Source organism: Penicillium samsonianum, assembly GCF_028829775.1.
Source record: "Penicillium samsonianum strain IBT 33392 chromosome Unknown utg000002l_segment0_segment0, whole genome shotgun sequence".
Taxonomy (NCBI): domain Eukaryota; kingdom Fungi; phylum Ascomycota; class Eurotiomycetes; order Eurotiales; family Aspergillaceae; genus Penicillium; species Penicillium samsonianum.
Genome location: NW_026643260.1, coordinates 411,858 through 427,345, shown reverse-complemented (window position 1 = coordinate 427,345; position 15,488 = coordinate 411,858). Strand labels below are relative to the sequence as shown.

Sequence of the window (15,488 nt, the reverse complement as noted above, 5' to 3'; positions counted from 1 at the left end):
GCAGTAGTTGAACTCATCTAACTTCGACATCTTAAATGAATCCTTATATATATTTATACTGGAATCGTCTAAATAACCCCATATCTCGTCTAACGCATAAAATCGCCTATCGCCTATCAGCGGATAAAAAATTTCCCCTCATCTCCCCCTCATCTTCCTCCAACATCTCTCTCGGGCTCTCATCATCTCAACTATAATGGCTCACACCCTCACAGCCCAGGAGCTGACAGCTCTCTCCACCAAGGCCATTGACGCCAAAGCGACTGCCTACTGTATGACCCTTCCCCTACTTCCCTTTAAAGCAGTACAAGCAGATATCCAGTTCCAAGTACATGGAAAAGAACAATCCCAAACTAACACCCTCCCAGGTCCATACTCCAAATTCCGCGTCGGAGCATGCATCCTCACAACATCGGGCGAGTTTATCTCCGGCGCTAACGTCGAAAATGCTGCCTACCCAGTCGGAACCTGCGCTGAGCGCGTCGCTATTGGCACTGCTGTTGTATGTTCTGTCTTCTCTTTCCCTGGTCTACTTTGATTGTTTTTTTTATATAAGAACTACCTGATATCATTGTCATTGTCATTGTCATTGTCACTGTCATTGTCATTGTCATTGTCATTGTCATTGTCACTGTCACTGTCACTGTCATTGTCATTGTCTGTCTGGACCTTCGCTAACTCCCACAGGTCGCCGGCCACAAAGATTTCAAGGCTCTGGCTGTCGCGACGGATATCAAGCCTCCTGCGTCGCCTTGTGGGATGTGTAGACAATTGTGGGTTTTCTCATCCTCCTCCTCCTCGTTCTTCTTCTTATTGTTTTTTTTCTTTCTACGGTTGGCTCATTGGGATACAGTATACGCGAATTCACCTCGCCTTCTTTCCCGGTGTACATGTACGATGGGGAGGGAAATTATAAGGTTATGACTATGGAGGAGGTGAGTTTCTTTTCTTTTTGGATATATCTATATTGTACCTCTTCGATTCTCTGCTAATGAACCCAGCTACTGCCCGACTCGTTCGGTCCCGAGCATCTTAAATAGGGTTAAGTATGTGTCCATGGACATCAGAGAAAGAAAAGAGGGCGAGGGGGTTGGAAATATGCATTGGAGTCTGAGATCTAGGGAAATAAATATATTTACAGGTGTCTGTTCAAGGAAATTTATTAAAAAGGTGAATCCTGCTTTGTTCAAAAGGGGATATTCAGCCCGTAGCCCTAGACAGCCTACATATAAAAGCGAAGGGCCACAACCACAACGTACACAAACCAAAACCGAAACCAGCGAAAAGAAAAAAAAAAAAAAAGCAAAAAGCTTCATGGCACGCTCATAATGTTGCAAGAGTTAAAACCCCAAAAAGATTATTTCCAACTGGAAACCACAAAAAGGCAGCTATATCAAAAATCCAAATACTTAAAAACCATAACCATAATCCGCAAGCCCAAACCCAAGTCAAAGCCTAAGCTTGCTCCTCCTCATCATCAAAATCATCAGCTCCAAGCAACTCATCCTCATCATCAACAACAGAAGAATAATCCCCCCTCCTCGCCGCAAACGAGCCACGCGTAGCATAAGGTCTCTGCGCGCCTCGTCTCCCAAACAACCCAGACGTGCTCCGCGCCAAACTCTTAACAAGTAACGGCAGAGACTGCGCAACGGCAACAACACCCGCGATAATCGCCACAGGCACCGCAACTAGCACCGAGTCCCTGGATACCCAGCTCTGCGACGCGACTCCGCCATCGCCCAGCCGGATCTGGCCGAATTTGCCGTCCCAGTGCGTGTACGCATACCAGCCGACGGCGAGGGCGACAGCGATCGGTGTCACGATCGCGAAGAATAGACCTGTTCCGCTGATGCCGTGCTTCTTTTGGTATTCCTCTTCTTTGTTTGGGCACGGTTTTGACACGTCCTGGTCTAGGAGGAGGCCGCCTTCACAGGTTGTTTGCGGGATTCGGCGGTAGCCGGTTGGTTCCCAGTATTCAACCTTCTCGGGGTCTTGGGCGCATTGTGCGATGTGGTCTTGGGGTTGGAGGCCCGGGACGAGGCCGCAGCTGCCGTCGGTTTGGATTTCGTAGTTGTAATCGCTGGTTTATGTTAGTTAGTTATTTATATTGGATGAGGGGGGTTTTGGGAGGTGCTGTGTCTGCTTACCATTCGAAATCAGCACGGGTGCAAGTGCAGTTCCGGCCGATGCTGTGGATGTGTGGCTCACGCCAGGCATTCCAGCACTCAGCAGCAGGTTTCTTGCGGTGGTACTCCTCGACATGGCCGAAGAGACAGTTCTCTTCCTGGAAGGGATGAGAGGGCGCCCAGTTATAGTAATCGTTTTCATCGTCGTTACAGTCGCGGCTCCAGATACCGCTGAAGTCAAGTGTGATGGTGACACGCTTGCCGCCGTCCATTCCCCAGAGCAGGAAGTTCTTCGATGTATCTGATGGCACGGTCGAGATATCGTCGATGACCAGTTCCTTTTCGGCGAACTGGAACTCGTGCCAGCTCACACCCTCGTCGAGTGTGTAGTGTACGACCTTGGTTGCCTTCCGGTCGCTGACGAGTACGATTACTGAGCCTGCGGCGCCGAATTCCCACATGTACTGTCCCTTCTTGACTTGCGTCCAGGTGATGCCGCCGTCCCTGGTGAGGTATGTGTCGGCTTCGCTTGCGCTGGTGAGATGCTCACCGACGTTGCCGAGCGCGAGCATCAGGCCGATGGCGGAGCCCGAGTAGAGGGTGTCGCGGTAATCGCGGCGTTCGGTGTAGCCGTGGAAATGGAGAGCGCATTTCTCGGTGCCTCTACTCTCCGTAACGGAGCAATCGAATTTCTTGCCATCGACATCTTGACTCGGGGGAGCCAGAAGCATCCACTGACCACCGTCGTTGTGGGTGATCATAGTGCGTAGCTTCTTGGTCGCGCCCTTATTCAGAACTTCTTCCCGATTCGAAACCACATTGGCAATGGCCACGCCCTCAAGGCCTTGCAACTCATCGTAGTCCGTGTAGCCGCGGTCGTTGACGTTCAGCCCCTCGAGACTCTGGACGAAGTAGGTGCCGTTGCTGTTACTTTTGACTAGGGAGCCGAAGCTCCGTTTATCTCCCCCGTTCGCAATCACAAGGAGGAACAATGCGTGCGGGGAGCTAGGTAGGACAGTATACTGGGGGACCTTGATGTTGAAAGGGAAGTGTGCGTTAGCGTAAGTGCGGCCGTCGACGCTAACGCTGGCATTCAGGTATTCCTTCTGGTCTCCTTCGTACCAGGCGACGACGACGAAGCGATTCTTGGTAGCGGAACGGGCGATGTTCTCAAACTTGACGTCCATGGTAGAGAAATAATCATCACTGAGAACCAGCTGCCGGTTGTTGTTCTTTTCCTCATCTTTATATTGCTCGCAAATCACCAGTTTTTCACTGTTGTTGCGGCCCTCATGATATCCAAAGTTACAACCGCCGTCGGCGATCCCAATAAGCATCGGGTCCCAACTAGCGCCTCGCTTGTCGGTAACGTACGCCTGCGAGCGACAGTTCTTCCCCTCACAGTCCTTGTGACCAATCCAGATAAGGGAGTCCTGGAACTTCTCATGGAAAGCGAGCGCGCGGATGTTCTCCTTGGTCGGCACACTGGGAGCGTCAAAGAAGTGGAAAGAATCACCGTGATTGATAGTGTAGTACACCCTCTTGCTGTCGGTGAGGAAGAAAGCCGCATCACTGAAGTAAGGATGCGGAACCATTTCCGTAAACTTCTCCTCCGGGTGGATTTGCTTCCAGTTCCGGCCATGGTCGCGCGAGATATGCAGCTCGTATTTATCTGTGAGCATCATGATGGTCTCATCAATGCCGTTGTTACTGGCCTGTCGTTCGAGATAGAAGTAGTTTGTATTCTTGGCAGAGATGGTCTGTGGCTTTCCTGCCCGAGGTTTGCCATCGGTGATGAGAGGAGGCCCCGTGACATTCGAGCAGGAGCGCTCAATCTGGCGCTCGAGATCCTCGCCACCTTCGCGGATGCATGCGTTGCCGGGGATGAGTCGCCATCCTGAGGGGCCCATATACTTATCGCTGGGCTCATTGCACTTGCCAGCCGGGGGTGTCAGCGGGGCAGCCGGTACACACTCCTTGCGGTCCTCGCTGCGAACAAAGTTGTAGTCGCATTCAAAGTCTTCGGCAGAACACTTGCAGGGTTTGAATTCAGGGCCGCTGATGGCGAATTCCTTCTTGATGAAGCAATCCGCATTTGCCTTACGGCGTTGGAAGAACTGTTTCTGACCCATCAGACAATCCGGCTCGCCCTTTTCATTTAAACGAGCAGTCCACTCTTCAAGGTCTCCAGGGCCACACTGGCGCTCGTGGAGGCCATCAAAGTCAATAAAAAACATGAGGACTTTGGTGTTGTCGCTGGAAATACCAACGAGTAGGAACTTGAGGCTGGTCGAATCCGGCGTTGAGATCAGGAACAGAGGCCTGATCTTCTGCTTCAGATCAATCGACTCCCACTCTTTCCCGTGATCGATGGAAAATTGGACATTGTCCGTCTGGCTGCTATCCAAGACGGCCATGATCACGCCTCCTTGGTCGCCAAACTCGTACCGGTGCGGACCCTTGAGTGCGCGCCGCCAGGTAAGACCCGCGTTGTCTGAAACATAGAGATCACCCTTGGAGTAGTCCTCGAGGTGACCTCCAGTGTTACCAACGCCCATGGCCAAGCCCGGAGCCGGGCTTGAGAACATGCGGTGGTCTGGCATGGGCATCTCCCGCAGCGCGGCGTAGGTGGTCATTGAATGGAGGTGTAGGTCGTCTTTATCAGCCTTGAGAGGTTGGAATGTTCTCCCATCGTCAAAACTGATACTGCTGATAAGCTTCTTTTTATTTGAGTCAGACTTCCCAGCTTCCTCCCAGTTCTTGACCGTGTTGACGATCGTGATACCATGGATACCCGTGACTTTCTCAAAATCGACCAAGCCATTCAGGTCCTCGTTCGTGTGCTCGATATTTTGCGTAAAGTAGGTGCCATTGGAGTTGGACGAGAAAAGCCTTCCCATCCGGTTATCATGCCAGGTGGTTTGCACGTCGATCTGGATGCTGTAGTTGGTGCTTTCTAAGATAGTATAGGCATCCTCTTCAATGCGGTGCTTGCCAAACTCCGCGCGGTGCCACACATTCGAGTCGTCACTGACGTACAAAGCTTGCTCCTGCGTACCGCGCGATTGAAGGCGCGCCACGATGTACTTGGACACAGAGCGGACTTGAAGACTGATACCGCTCAGCGGTTTTCCATGGTCCAATTTCGCCTCGATACCCTCCGGATCGTCTTTGAAAAATTTATCGGAATATATCAACCGCTCGGTACGGGTATGCTCAAAGGGCCCCTTCAACCCAGGGACCACGCAGAGGATCCGGTCTCCTGTCGACTTCGGCATGTCGATGTCCAATGCGAACTGCGGGCGGCTCGCAGCCCACATACACTGGAGCGTCATCTCGCGCAAGGGCTGGACATTCTCGAAGTCGTCGATGGTATAATACGCTTGGGGCATGCAGCCAAGGATAGTGCAGTCCAGACCCATGAAGATGACCTTCTTCGGATCCCAGCCATTGAACTCCAATGGGAACGAGCGCATCGACGCGAATGGCAGTACATCCACCTGGAAGGGTTTCCACGACTTGGCCTGGTCGGTCGTAATCCAGTGCTTGCCATTCTCACCGAGGATGTACGCGCGGTTGACGTCGAACGGATGTCTCCAGATCAATTCGACGGTTCCTTCCATGGTTCCATCCTTGCCTTTGACGGTCTCCCATTTCTCGCCACCGTCAAAGGAGACATGCGCGGTTAGGGAATTCTTGTCACGGTAGAGGATGGTGTTTGTGCCGCGGAAGTAGAACAGGTCTAAGGGCGGAGCGTTGAGTTCATGGGTCACGACATTCGGGTCGTTTCCCTTTGCCGCTGCTGGGTGCGAAGCCCATACCAGCAGCAGGCTCAGTGTGAGCAGCAGCCACCGTGGGATCATGACCGGTGCTGCGTAGGCATCTGATGGGGTGTGCGGGTGGGAGCTTGAGCGGACCGGACCGGGAATACGGAGTCAATCGATGGACGAAGGGAAAGTAAATTCGCTGGAAAAGAGAGGATTGTTAGAGGCCAGCAACGAATAAACAGGCAAGTAGAAATGTGAGTTAAGATAGTGATGTTGATGACGGAGCTGCGTGGCCTCTGCCTTGGGATGAAGCTCTCTGTCACGTGAATTGCTTATCGGTCCTATCAGCTAAACCATGGTTATTGGACAAAGTCTACTGGCAGCGAACCATGGATGAGACCACGCAATTGGGACTAGTCTGTTGGTCTACAGGTTGAACACCTCCTGAATGTGGTGAACATGGTGAATGTGGTGAACATGGTGAACGTGGGAAAAAATAGGTAGTCTGTTGAATCAATTTGACATCAAGCAGCTGGTTATATGTACAGAACACTGCTAAATAGATACATAAAAATGTAGACCCCGTGTAGAAAGAAAACATCGCTCAAAAATGCAAAGGATCGGATTAACGTTCAGAATGGTATAGAACGAAAAATGAGTTCACGCCAAACGAACAAGAAACAACATCTTAGTGTTGAGAATAAATCGGGGAATATTAAAGATAAAACGAATGGAAGTCAATCGAAGTCGATCGAAATATTTAAATCAAACTCGGCGTCGGAGCTTGCGCCACATCTTCCTCATCATACTTTGCTCGTCCAAGTCCGAGTCCCAGATCGACTGGCTGCGATCTGGGGGAGGAAGTTCAGCCAACCGCAAGGGATCTTCCTTTTCTTTGGAAGAAGCAGGAGGGGTGGGAGAGTCGGTGCGGAGGTCAGGCCGAGTGAGGGTCATTTTGAGAGTCATCTCACGGTTTCCCGGAAGCCGTTGTGGGACTCCCTTGGTCCCCGGCAGCCAGGATTGGCGTCGCTGCAAGAGGGCTGATGATTCCACGGAGGGTCGGGGCGCGTTCGGCTGTGTGAGCACGGGCGAAGGGATTGGTTCATTTTTGACCGATCCCCTGGGGCTCCCCACCATGGTGCCATCGTCGTCTTCGAAGAATGTGCCAAAGTCCGAGTTGACCAGGGTGGGTTTCGGTGAGCTTGGGTTCGGTGTGATTGGTTCCGGGGCGATATTCTCCTTATTGTTTTGATCCAGCGAGGGAAATCCGAATTCAATGGCTTCGTCGAACTTCTGTGGGGATGCCAGGTACACGCGCAATTTCAAACGGGCATCGGGGTCTTGGTAGTATTGTGCATAGGGGTCGATGCTCGAGGTGGATGATTTGGGGGCATGTTCGAATCGGTGGGATGATGGGCGCGATTCGGGGGTTCGGTTGGAGAGAGGGGTTAGAGGCTGAGACTGCCTGACAGGCGGGAGTCCCCGAGCTGAAATAGGTGTAATTTCTAATGTTTTGCGAAGGTGGTTGGAAAAGGATAAGGAGCGGCGGAAAGACGGGCGGGTTCTCTTTCCTGTGGCAGCATCTGCGACATGAGCGTGATATTCATCGAGAGATAAGTCGAGATCGCCATCCTCGTCGAGCCACCGGAAACTGTCATGGAATGTTGGATCCATGTTTGGGTCTTCTTCGTCCGACTCGGAGTCTGAATAAAAGACGGTCGATGGTTGAACCTGTTCAACAGACACAGTTGCTTGGGAGGGGTGGGTGTCAATGGAAGAGCGACAGTTCCGGCTAGAATCTCGACCGGAATCTCGACGGTAGGCTTCGTCGGCAGCGTCGTAGATGAGACTTTGTCGATAAGCGTTTCTCAAACGTCGACGTTCTTCGGGGGAGAAAAGCTTTTGTTGGATCTTAGCGGGGAGAGAATGGAAGCATTGAGAGTCCGCCTGGGCGGCCAGGTAGGCCAATTGAAGAGAGCCGGGTTTGCGTAATTTCTTGGAAGGAGAAGAACGTTTCTCGAGCCCTCGCTTCCTAGATCCGTTCCGTAAGCCACGCGAGTGATAGTCAGACCCAAGACGAGGGGCTCGATAGACCCGATTATCGGTCTGATAGTTTGACGTGGAGCAGGTAGGGGAACCGTGATCGCTCTGGGCTAGCCGGATACGCAAACGCTCGACGTTCGAGAAGAACTGTTCGAGTTAGTTGTGGACATTGAACAGCAATGGGATAGGCAATATGGGGAGGAAGTGGAGTAAACAACATCCCATGCGCTAACATTGGCCAACATTGGCCAATGTTGGCCAATGTGACGAGAAAACGAGTGGCGCCACGGACGATAGTGCGGGTTGTCAGCCTCCACCGAGGGAGCTCAGGGGTAAATCCCCGTCTATCACCGTCTATCAGAGAGTAAGGGCAGACAAAGAAAAAGGAAAAATGGAGAAAACGGGCGAATCAGGCCTGATTGGGTTAAGATGATCTTCTGTGGAGGGAGCTATTGGGGGGAGGGAAATGAGAAGTCCGAGCGTGTGACGGTGAGAGTCCAGTGATGAAGGGAGAAAATGAGCAACCCTTACCTTTCTTCGTACTGCTGGAGGCAGTGACTCAAAATCCTCCGACATTGCGTAGAGAATATAGAGATATAGAAATAGAGATAGAACGGGTAGAATGCAATAATCGAAACAATAATAAGAGCCCAAGTATAAGTGTATACCAAGTACGGAGTACGGAGTATATACTTATGCAATAATTCAATAGAACATCCAAAATTGAAGGAAAAGAAAGGAGACAGGAAGATCTTATATATACCATTTCAATATCTTTTAAACTCTTTGATCTGTGACAGGATGATGTACATTAGCGCCTGTGATTTGTGATACTTCTATTTCCCAACTCTTACCTCTCTCGAGACTTTGTATACTTCTACCCCTCTATATGATCTATCATGAACCCCTCTATTATTCTCTGCGAACATGTCAAACGAACTCTGAATCGATATACTCTAAACCATGTGAATTCATTTATCCCCCATCATCCCATCTCACCTTGGAAGCCAAGTCACCAAGTCACTACGCGCCTCGCTTTGACGTGGCCCAGTAAGGGGATCAGGCTCAGCTCCACTTAGATCGCTGATTTTCGGTCTGAAACACACATATCCTAGATCCCCGGGGGGGTTTGGGAAATTGAGAAATTGGAAAAGGTGAAGTCTTTGTGCTCTTCCCTGTCCCCAGTCGCCTCTATTTTCCCTCAATATTGAGTACTATCGAATTTTGTCGAGCTAACGAGAAATAGAAGATACGAGAATGACATCCCTGGAGGGGAAAAAGTGATGTATCAAATATTCAATGTCCAATGAGAACAACACTAGAATGATTGGGGTGTCCACTTGAACAAAGAAGGTCAACAGTTACGATTTAGGTCCTTGACACTAACCTGATATTAACTATGAGTACTCTGTAGGAAACTAGTTAAATAATTAAACTAAAGAACTAAACTAGTTCTTCCACCACCGTTACACTACTTCGTACCTGACAGCTCATATACAAAGTAATTACAATGTCAACCAGAATGATCTATAACAAACTCAACTAAATTAAATTGCCTTTACAGTCGAGACGGTAATCCGGAGATTACCAGGAGCCAATGATTTGCTTTTGCTGGATTTAGTTGAAGCGTAACAATATACAATACAAGGTACAACATATCTCCGTGATAGGCTATTATTCCGACAATAGCACTTGCATACACATGATCTACATTGATATTTTGGGCTGAAAGGAAGTTCCTTTCAATCCGGCTCTCAAAAGAGGCTAGAATGGCATTCGGGATCGAAGGTACACTTGCTGCCTGCGCAAATGGGGTCTCTATGGGGAAGGGCGTTTAGCTTGAATCTAGGGTAAAATAAAATACAGGTAATCTAGCCCTTGACATGACCTGTAGAATCGCCAGCGTTGATAACAATATAATAAAACCACTCCTGCCCAAGTACGGAGTATGAAGCACATATGTATCCCCATAGCAATGGCTTCAAGTCCCCCGAACATTCCTGCTCTACTCCGTAGAGTAATCCAAAACCCTCTTCTCCTTGCATCGGGCTAATGCATATAACTTCAATTACAGGAGACAAACGAGGAGGTCCTCCTTCCGGACTCGTGGCACGTCGAGGCGTGCAAAGCCGGGCTTTTAGGTATGATCTATCACCTGCAAGTGCTATTTTTACTATTTGTGGAAGCAAACGCGTGGGATGTTCACCGCTGATACTGTACAGAGTACGGAGTAGGAAGTGGTTCTTCCTTTGAGCTTCAAGGAGAATACGAGGTGATGCAAGTGCCCGTGTTGGCGATGGAGTCCACGGTGGCCACACTGTCTACTTCAGGCCCCTGTCAGGGGGATTGTCGTAATGCTAATCGTAGTACGGAGTAACCAATAATAGCTAATCCAGCTAGATTGAGCCAGATAATACCTTGTATAGAAGACCTGAACATTTCTCCTGGGGATGATAGTACCGGTCTAGCGAAGGATCGTAGTTGAGAAAATGTCATCGCATTCGTCATCGCATAACTTGAGACAGCGATAATCAATATCAAATGAGGGTTTCCAGTACGTTAATTCTAGACGAGAAAATAGTGGAAAATGAAGAGTCACATCATGATGATTTGTCAAGTGCAATATGCACTACGGAGTACTCCGTATGAAGTATGTACATGTATAATCTATAATATAATTACATCCACATCAACGACGTCTGTATATTCAAACCCACCCACCCTTCTCACTCTCCCCCGTCATCTTTCTCTTCCCAGCCTGAACTTTCGTAAGCGTCAACTTCCTCCCAACACCTCTCCCTAGCGCACCATCAAGCGGAATAACATCATCCTCAACCGACGTCCTCCTCGAATTTGAATCCTTCTCAAGACTAAGTAACACTTCAACCGCATCCCGGTCCTCAATGACCTTCGGATGCCGCTGCGCAAAGTACCGTGCATACTTATACAGCGACCAGTAGCAGCTGAACACGTTGACGACCGTCAGGGCGATCTTGTAGAATGTGTAGTAGAACAACAGGACTTTCCAGTCAACGCGCTCTTTCTTTAATCGGAGATGGATCTCGTTGAAGATTATCACGTTGAGAATGTACATCGCAATCGTGACGCCGAGCAGCATTCCGCAGAACGAGGGGCGGACTATGAATGAGATTGGGAGGACGAAGGGGGCGAAGAGGTAGATGAGGGTTTCGTAGACCTGTTAGGGTTAGCTTATGTACTAAATAGGATGTACGGGCCTTTCATACCTCTTGAAAAACGCACAGCTTCGCACCAAACTCCCACCAACCCAGCTTCCAGCTAGTCAAGATATATTTCAAATCGTAGTACACACCAACAACGAAGAAGAAATTCCACCGCTTAAACCGTTGCTGGAAGATAGTCATCTCGCCGAATCCACCACGACTACCACCAGAACCACTCCAGAATACCGAAGCCGGCGTCTCGGTTTCAACAAAGACCTGCGAACACATAGTAATGCGTCCACCCAGACGCCGGCACGCATCGCCGAAGAACCAATCCTCCGACACGGAGAAGCCGGGATGTTCATGGAAGGTCTGTTTTAAAAACTCGATATTCCAGAGCGAGATAGCTCCGTGTGGGAAGGTAGCACTTCCGAATTTCCCGAAGAAAGCACGCTGGATACCGGACATTTTGTACTCAAGATCCTGGGCTTGTTGGCAGTATGTACCCTTTGAGGAATTGGGGCCGACACTTTTAATTGTGTACCCGATGCATTTGACGTTCTTCTTGAGTCTGTCGCTGGCAATAGGGAAGTTTGGGGGGAGGAGGCAGTCGTCGTCGATTAGGACGGCATTCTCGAAGTCTTTGGCTGCGTAGCAGCCCACGAACTGAGCCACGATCTTCGAGCCGATGGGTACCCAGAGGTGGTTTACGCCGTAGGGTTTGCAGATTTCTTCTGTGTTGTCGAGGGGGGTTTTGGAGTTGCCATTTGCTATGACGAAGATGTTTTCTTTGGGGAAGACTTTTAAAGCGGCTTGGAGGGTTGCGCCGACGATTGTTGCTGATTTATAGCAGGGGATGAGAAGAGCAGTTGATTTTACCTTAGAGATATTGTTTTCCAGGTCTGGAGATTCGGATTCGGAGACTTGGGCTGGAGGATCCTTCTCGAAGAGGATCATAAGAGGACAGAATGCGTATCTGGTTTGGTTAGAGCAAGAAACTCAGAGTCTCGAGAAAACACTTACAGCGCAGCCAGACCAATGACAATTGCGTATCCTCCTTGGATAACGAATTTGGTTCGGACGACATAATACAGCCACCAGACAGCACCTTTCCACAGTGGCATACCGATGAGGACGAAGTAGACGAACAGAACGAGAAATGCATAGATGCTGTATTCAAACAATAGCCGCACCCAATGCTTTCGTTGGATGGCAACGCCTCTCAATTTGGCTTTTTCATAGACTTCTTGCAGGCCGCTCTGCTCGCTGCTGATTGTCTGAGAGCTGGCGTTGCTAGGTGGTTGTGGAGTGAGGAATGCATTCTGAACTGGCGTTATTGGTCCTTTCTCGGGGATTGGAGAAGGGGGCTCGAATGTGGTGGGCTTTGCAAAGTAGTCGAATGTACCTGAACAATAAGATAGGGTTAGCTTATTGATGTATATAATATGTTGGCATCAATTTGATATGATCTCTCATTGTATTTCTACAAGTCTCTGCCATAGATATGGGATATCAATTTCATACCCTGAAAAGCAGGAGGATCACTGCGTCCACGAGACCGGATTGCAGACTTTGGCCTTGCCACTGATCGCAGAGCAGAAAGACTCAGAGGACGATTGGAAGAGGTGCGAGGCTCTGGAAGTGATATACGATCGTTGTCGGGGAGAGACTGTTCCCATCTAGCCAATTCCCATGGCGAGTTGAATTTGGCAGTCGTGAGTAGTTCTTTGGGGATGAAGACATCTTCCACAATGGATTTTCTAGTGCTTTCCTCAGCCATTGAGGAGTATATATTCAATTGGCAACCATAAACGAGGGTATAGTAGTCAGAATGAAGGGACGGCAACCCGAGGTCACCAGTGAAAGAGTGAATATCTTGCTACGAAAAGGGGATTCGAGGGTGTTTCTTTTATTTATTATTGGAATAGCCTTTCAAATCAAGATCTCTATGGAGCAAATCTCTTGCCTGAGACTGTGGGCCAAGGTTGGGTGGCGTCTCCGTTTGTGAGACTAGATCTGATGGGGCATACTAGTACGAAGTACAGCTGGGACCCGAGAGAACTTGGCAAAGGAAATGAGGATGTTGATAGTGGCAAAATCATCGTCATTATTCGAGACCCTGGGTGGGTTACTACAAGTATTGGGGTATAGTAGCATGACATCCTTTCCATGGTCCTTGTGTCCACGATGTGCTGCAAAATCCTTTTAGAGATGCAGGAATCAACCTAATGCGAGAAGAACACAAATATGGATATGGCTAAGAATAAACCAATGCGGGTCGTGAATCGAGTTCTCTACGCCCTGGGCTTACCACGGGCCAGCTAAATCATTTTTGGCCCCATGGTTTTCCGTAAGTGCCCATATAGTTCTTAGAGAATAGCTATTGCTTAGAGCATTTTCAACCGTGAAATGCCAAAATAGACGACAATAACAGAGCATCTCAATGTTTCCCCAAGCAAAGCCTCGGAAATATTCCATCCTCTTCAATTGCTCGGACAAGTTGCGCAGTGGAGCAGTCTCAGAGATTTTTAGCCTTATACCGAAGCAGAGCCTTACGAGCCACAGAGATCTAGCGCAGTGATCGTCATTGTCTATTCCTAGCTAGGTGAGCTAAACTTAGCTGCATCTCACCCCCATTGCTTGTCTCTCTCTGGTAGGATGATGGTACCCTCGTATGTAATTACAGTGGGGAATTATGCCGGAAGACAAACTGCCGGACACGGTGTTTAGTGAACAGCTTAACAGCCCCTTTTTAAGTTGGGCTGAACTGCATGAGTACATACTTCCCTATAACAAGTTACGAATAAAAGAAAAAGGAAAAGAAGAAAAAAAGCGAAAAAGAAAGTTCCAAAATGTCGACATTCCCGAGATTCCCGAGATTCTTTCGATCCAACGTTGAAAGTTCCCCGGTAGAGTTTCGGCCCGCCTTGGTTTTTCAGCCACAAAACCTTGGAAAGCCACATTGAGATTTCTATATAGGTAACCGAGAGTTATCCAGGTTAGGATAGTTGAGGTTTCAACACATTGTTCTTATGGAGTACATACAACATAGGTAGTTGTATTGTGGAAATCCACTTAAATGGGTAAACTGATTCCATAGCTCAAAGTTCTAGCCCTTTCGGCTAGAAACTGCCGGATTGACACTTAAAAAATGATGATCGATGATCAATCTGTTAGGGCAACAGGTTTAGCCACTGGCAATGTAGTCATTAATATCTAAATATGCCATGTTGACAGCAAAAAACAGGATATTCCGGAACATGGTAAGATTACAAGTGATAGTACCATGGTACAGAGCTCCAATCCAACCCTGGAAGGCAAGATGAAACTGCACGTGGGTCTGTTTACAGCGGAGGACCTCGGGTCTTGCACGATGGTATCTACCTAGGTACTACCTAGGTAGGCCCTGTAGGTACCTGGGCAGGTAGCCCCCGGGGCCTGTACCTGAGCCATCCAAGGCTGAGCTTTTACCGGACTGTCGGCTTTTTCCACGGTTACTTTCCTTATTTTTTTTTAGTGTGGATTATGTGGATCTATAGAGACCATCTAGACACATGCGGAGTAGAATCTTGGGAGATACATGTAGGAAGCAGAGCTATCTGCCACTGCATATCTTGTATCAAATCCAAATTAAATTGCATCTCAATTATGCAAACATGCAGATTTACTATAGAACTATTAGATCTCGACCTTTTCTACTGAAGAATATACTATATGGAAAATTACAGGGAGAAGCGGTTTATATTGATAAGATAGTCACACAAAGAAAGATCAGAAACGGCAGAAACAGGAGGAAAATCGTCAAAACAAAGAAAACGCAAAGGGCAGATAGCTGAAGCCGCGGGTGGAAGACACACCGAAAGCAAGTTATTTTCGTTTTGACGACCAGGAATCAAACTGGCTCAACGCCAGGACGCCAGACGGCTCATCGATTGGAATTCGACCTAGTTGCTTGCTGGGTCCAAACTTCTCGGATGGCCCCCAGGTTCCACCACTACCTGCTCATGAAACCCCCAATGGGAGGTTGTGTGGTAGTAGCACAAGCAGACCCAGTTTCTCTGGATCTGAGTTGAGAGTTGATGTTCTCATTACTCATGTTAGTATTCTTTTGACCCTTTCTCTCCTCTGCCGGGTCGAACATTGTGTAATCCCTCATTAGCTGACGTTTTCGGCGTTGGCATGTTCCGGATCTTCTATACAGGCCCTTCCGGAAGGCGCCGTGATGACGCGCGACAGGGCTTGTCGCATCGGTGCCTGAACGGGTGCCTACATGGTATAGTTACGGGAATATTTAGGTACATGTTGTGTTTGCGTTGTTCATAACAATCGTAGAACAATAATAGAAATGTGATGTATCAAGAGAACCA

At 48.8% G+C, this 15,488-nt stretch overlaps 4 protein-coding genes across 4 annotated transcripts; 1 reads left to right on the top strand and 3 right to left on the bottom strand.

Annotated features, from left to right (window-relative positions):
- Positions 1-196: 196 nt before the first annotated feature.
- On the top strand, positions 197-1,040 carry N7471_002016 (cytidine deaminase; the record flags this gene model as incomplete). The annotated part of the gene is made up of 5 exons (XM_057274736.1): positions 197-272; positions 369-502; positions 688-773; positions 854-935; positions 1,002-1,040. The coding sequence occupies 5 exons, from the start codon at positions 197-199 to the stop codon at positions 1,038-1,040; spliced, it is 417 nt and encodes a 138-aa protein (XP_057139374.1).
- Positions 1,041-1,455: 415 nt separating this feature from the next.
- Positions 1,456-5,992, bottom strand: N7471_002015 (vacuolar protein sorting/targeting protein 10; the record flags this gene model as incomplete). The annotated part of the gene is made up of 2 exons (XM_057274735.1): positions 1,456-2,083; positions 2,151-5,992. The coding sequence occupies 2 exons, from the start codon at positions 5,990-5,992 to the stop codon at positions 1,456-1,458; spliced, it is 4,470 nt and encodes a 1,489-aa protein (XP_057139373.1).
- Positions 5,993-6,388: 396 nt separating this feature from the next.
- Positions 6,389-8,803, bottom strand: N7471_002014 (uncharacterized protein). Its single transcript, XM_057274734.1, has 2 exons — positions 8,471-8,803; positions 6,389-8,086 (listed from the first exon to the last, which is right to left on the bottom strand). Exons 1-2 carry the CDS (start codon positions 8,513-8,515, stop codon positions 6,662-6,664), a joined length of 1,470 nt encoding a protein of 489 aa, XP_057139372.1. The 5' UTR covers positions 8,516-8,803; the 3' UTR covers positions 6,389-6,661.
- A 1,843-nt stretch (positions 8,804-10,646) lies between these two features.
- On the bottom strand, positions 10,647-12,901 carry N7471_002013 (uncharacterized protein; the record flags this gene model as incomplete). The annotated part of the gene is made up of 4 exons (XM_057274733.1): positions 10,647-11,135; positions 11,185-12,097; positions 12,145-12,526; positions 12,646-12,901. The coding sequence occupies 4 exons, from the start codon at positions 12,899-12,901 to the stop codon at positions 10,647-10,649; spliced, it is 2,040 nt and encodes a 679-aa protein (XP_057139371.1).
- Between the last annotated feature and the right edge of the window lie 2,587 nt (positions 12,902-15,488).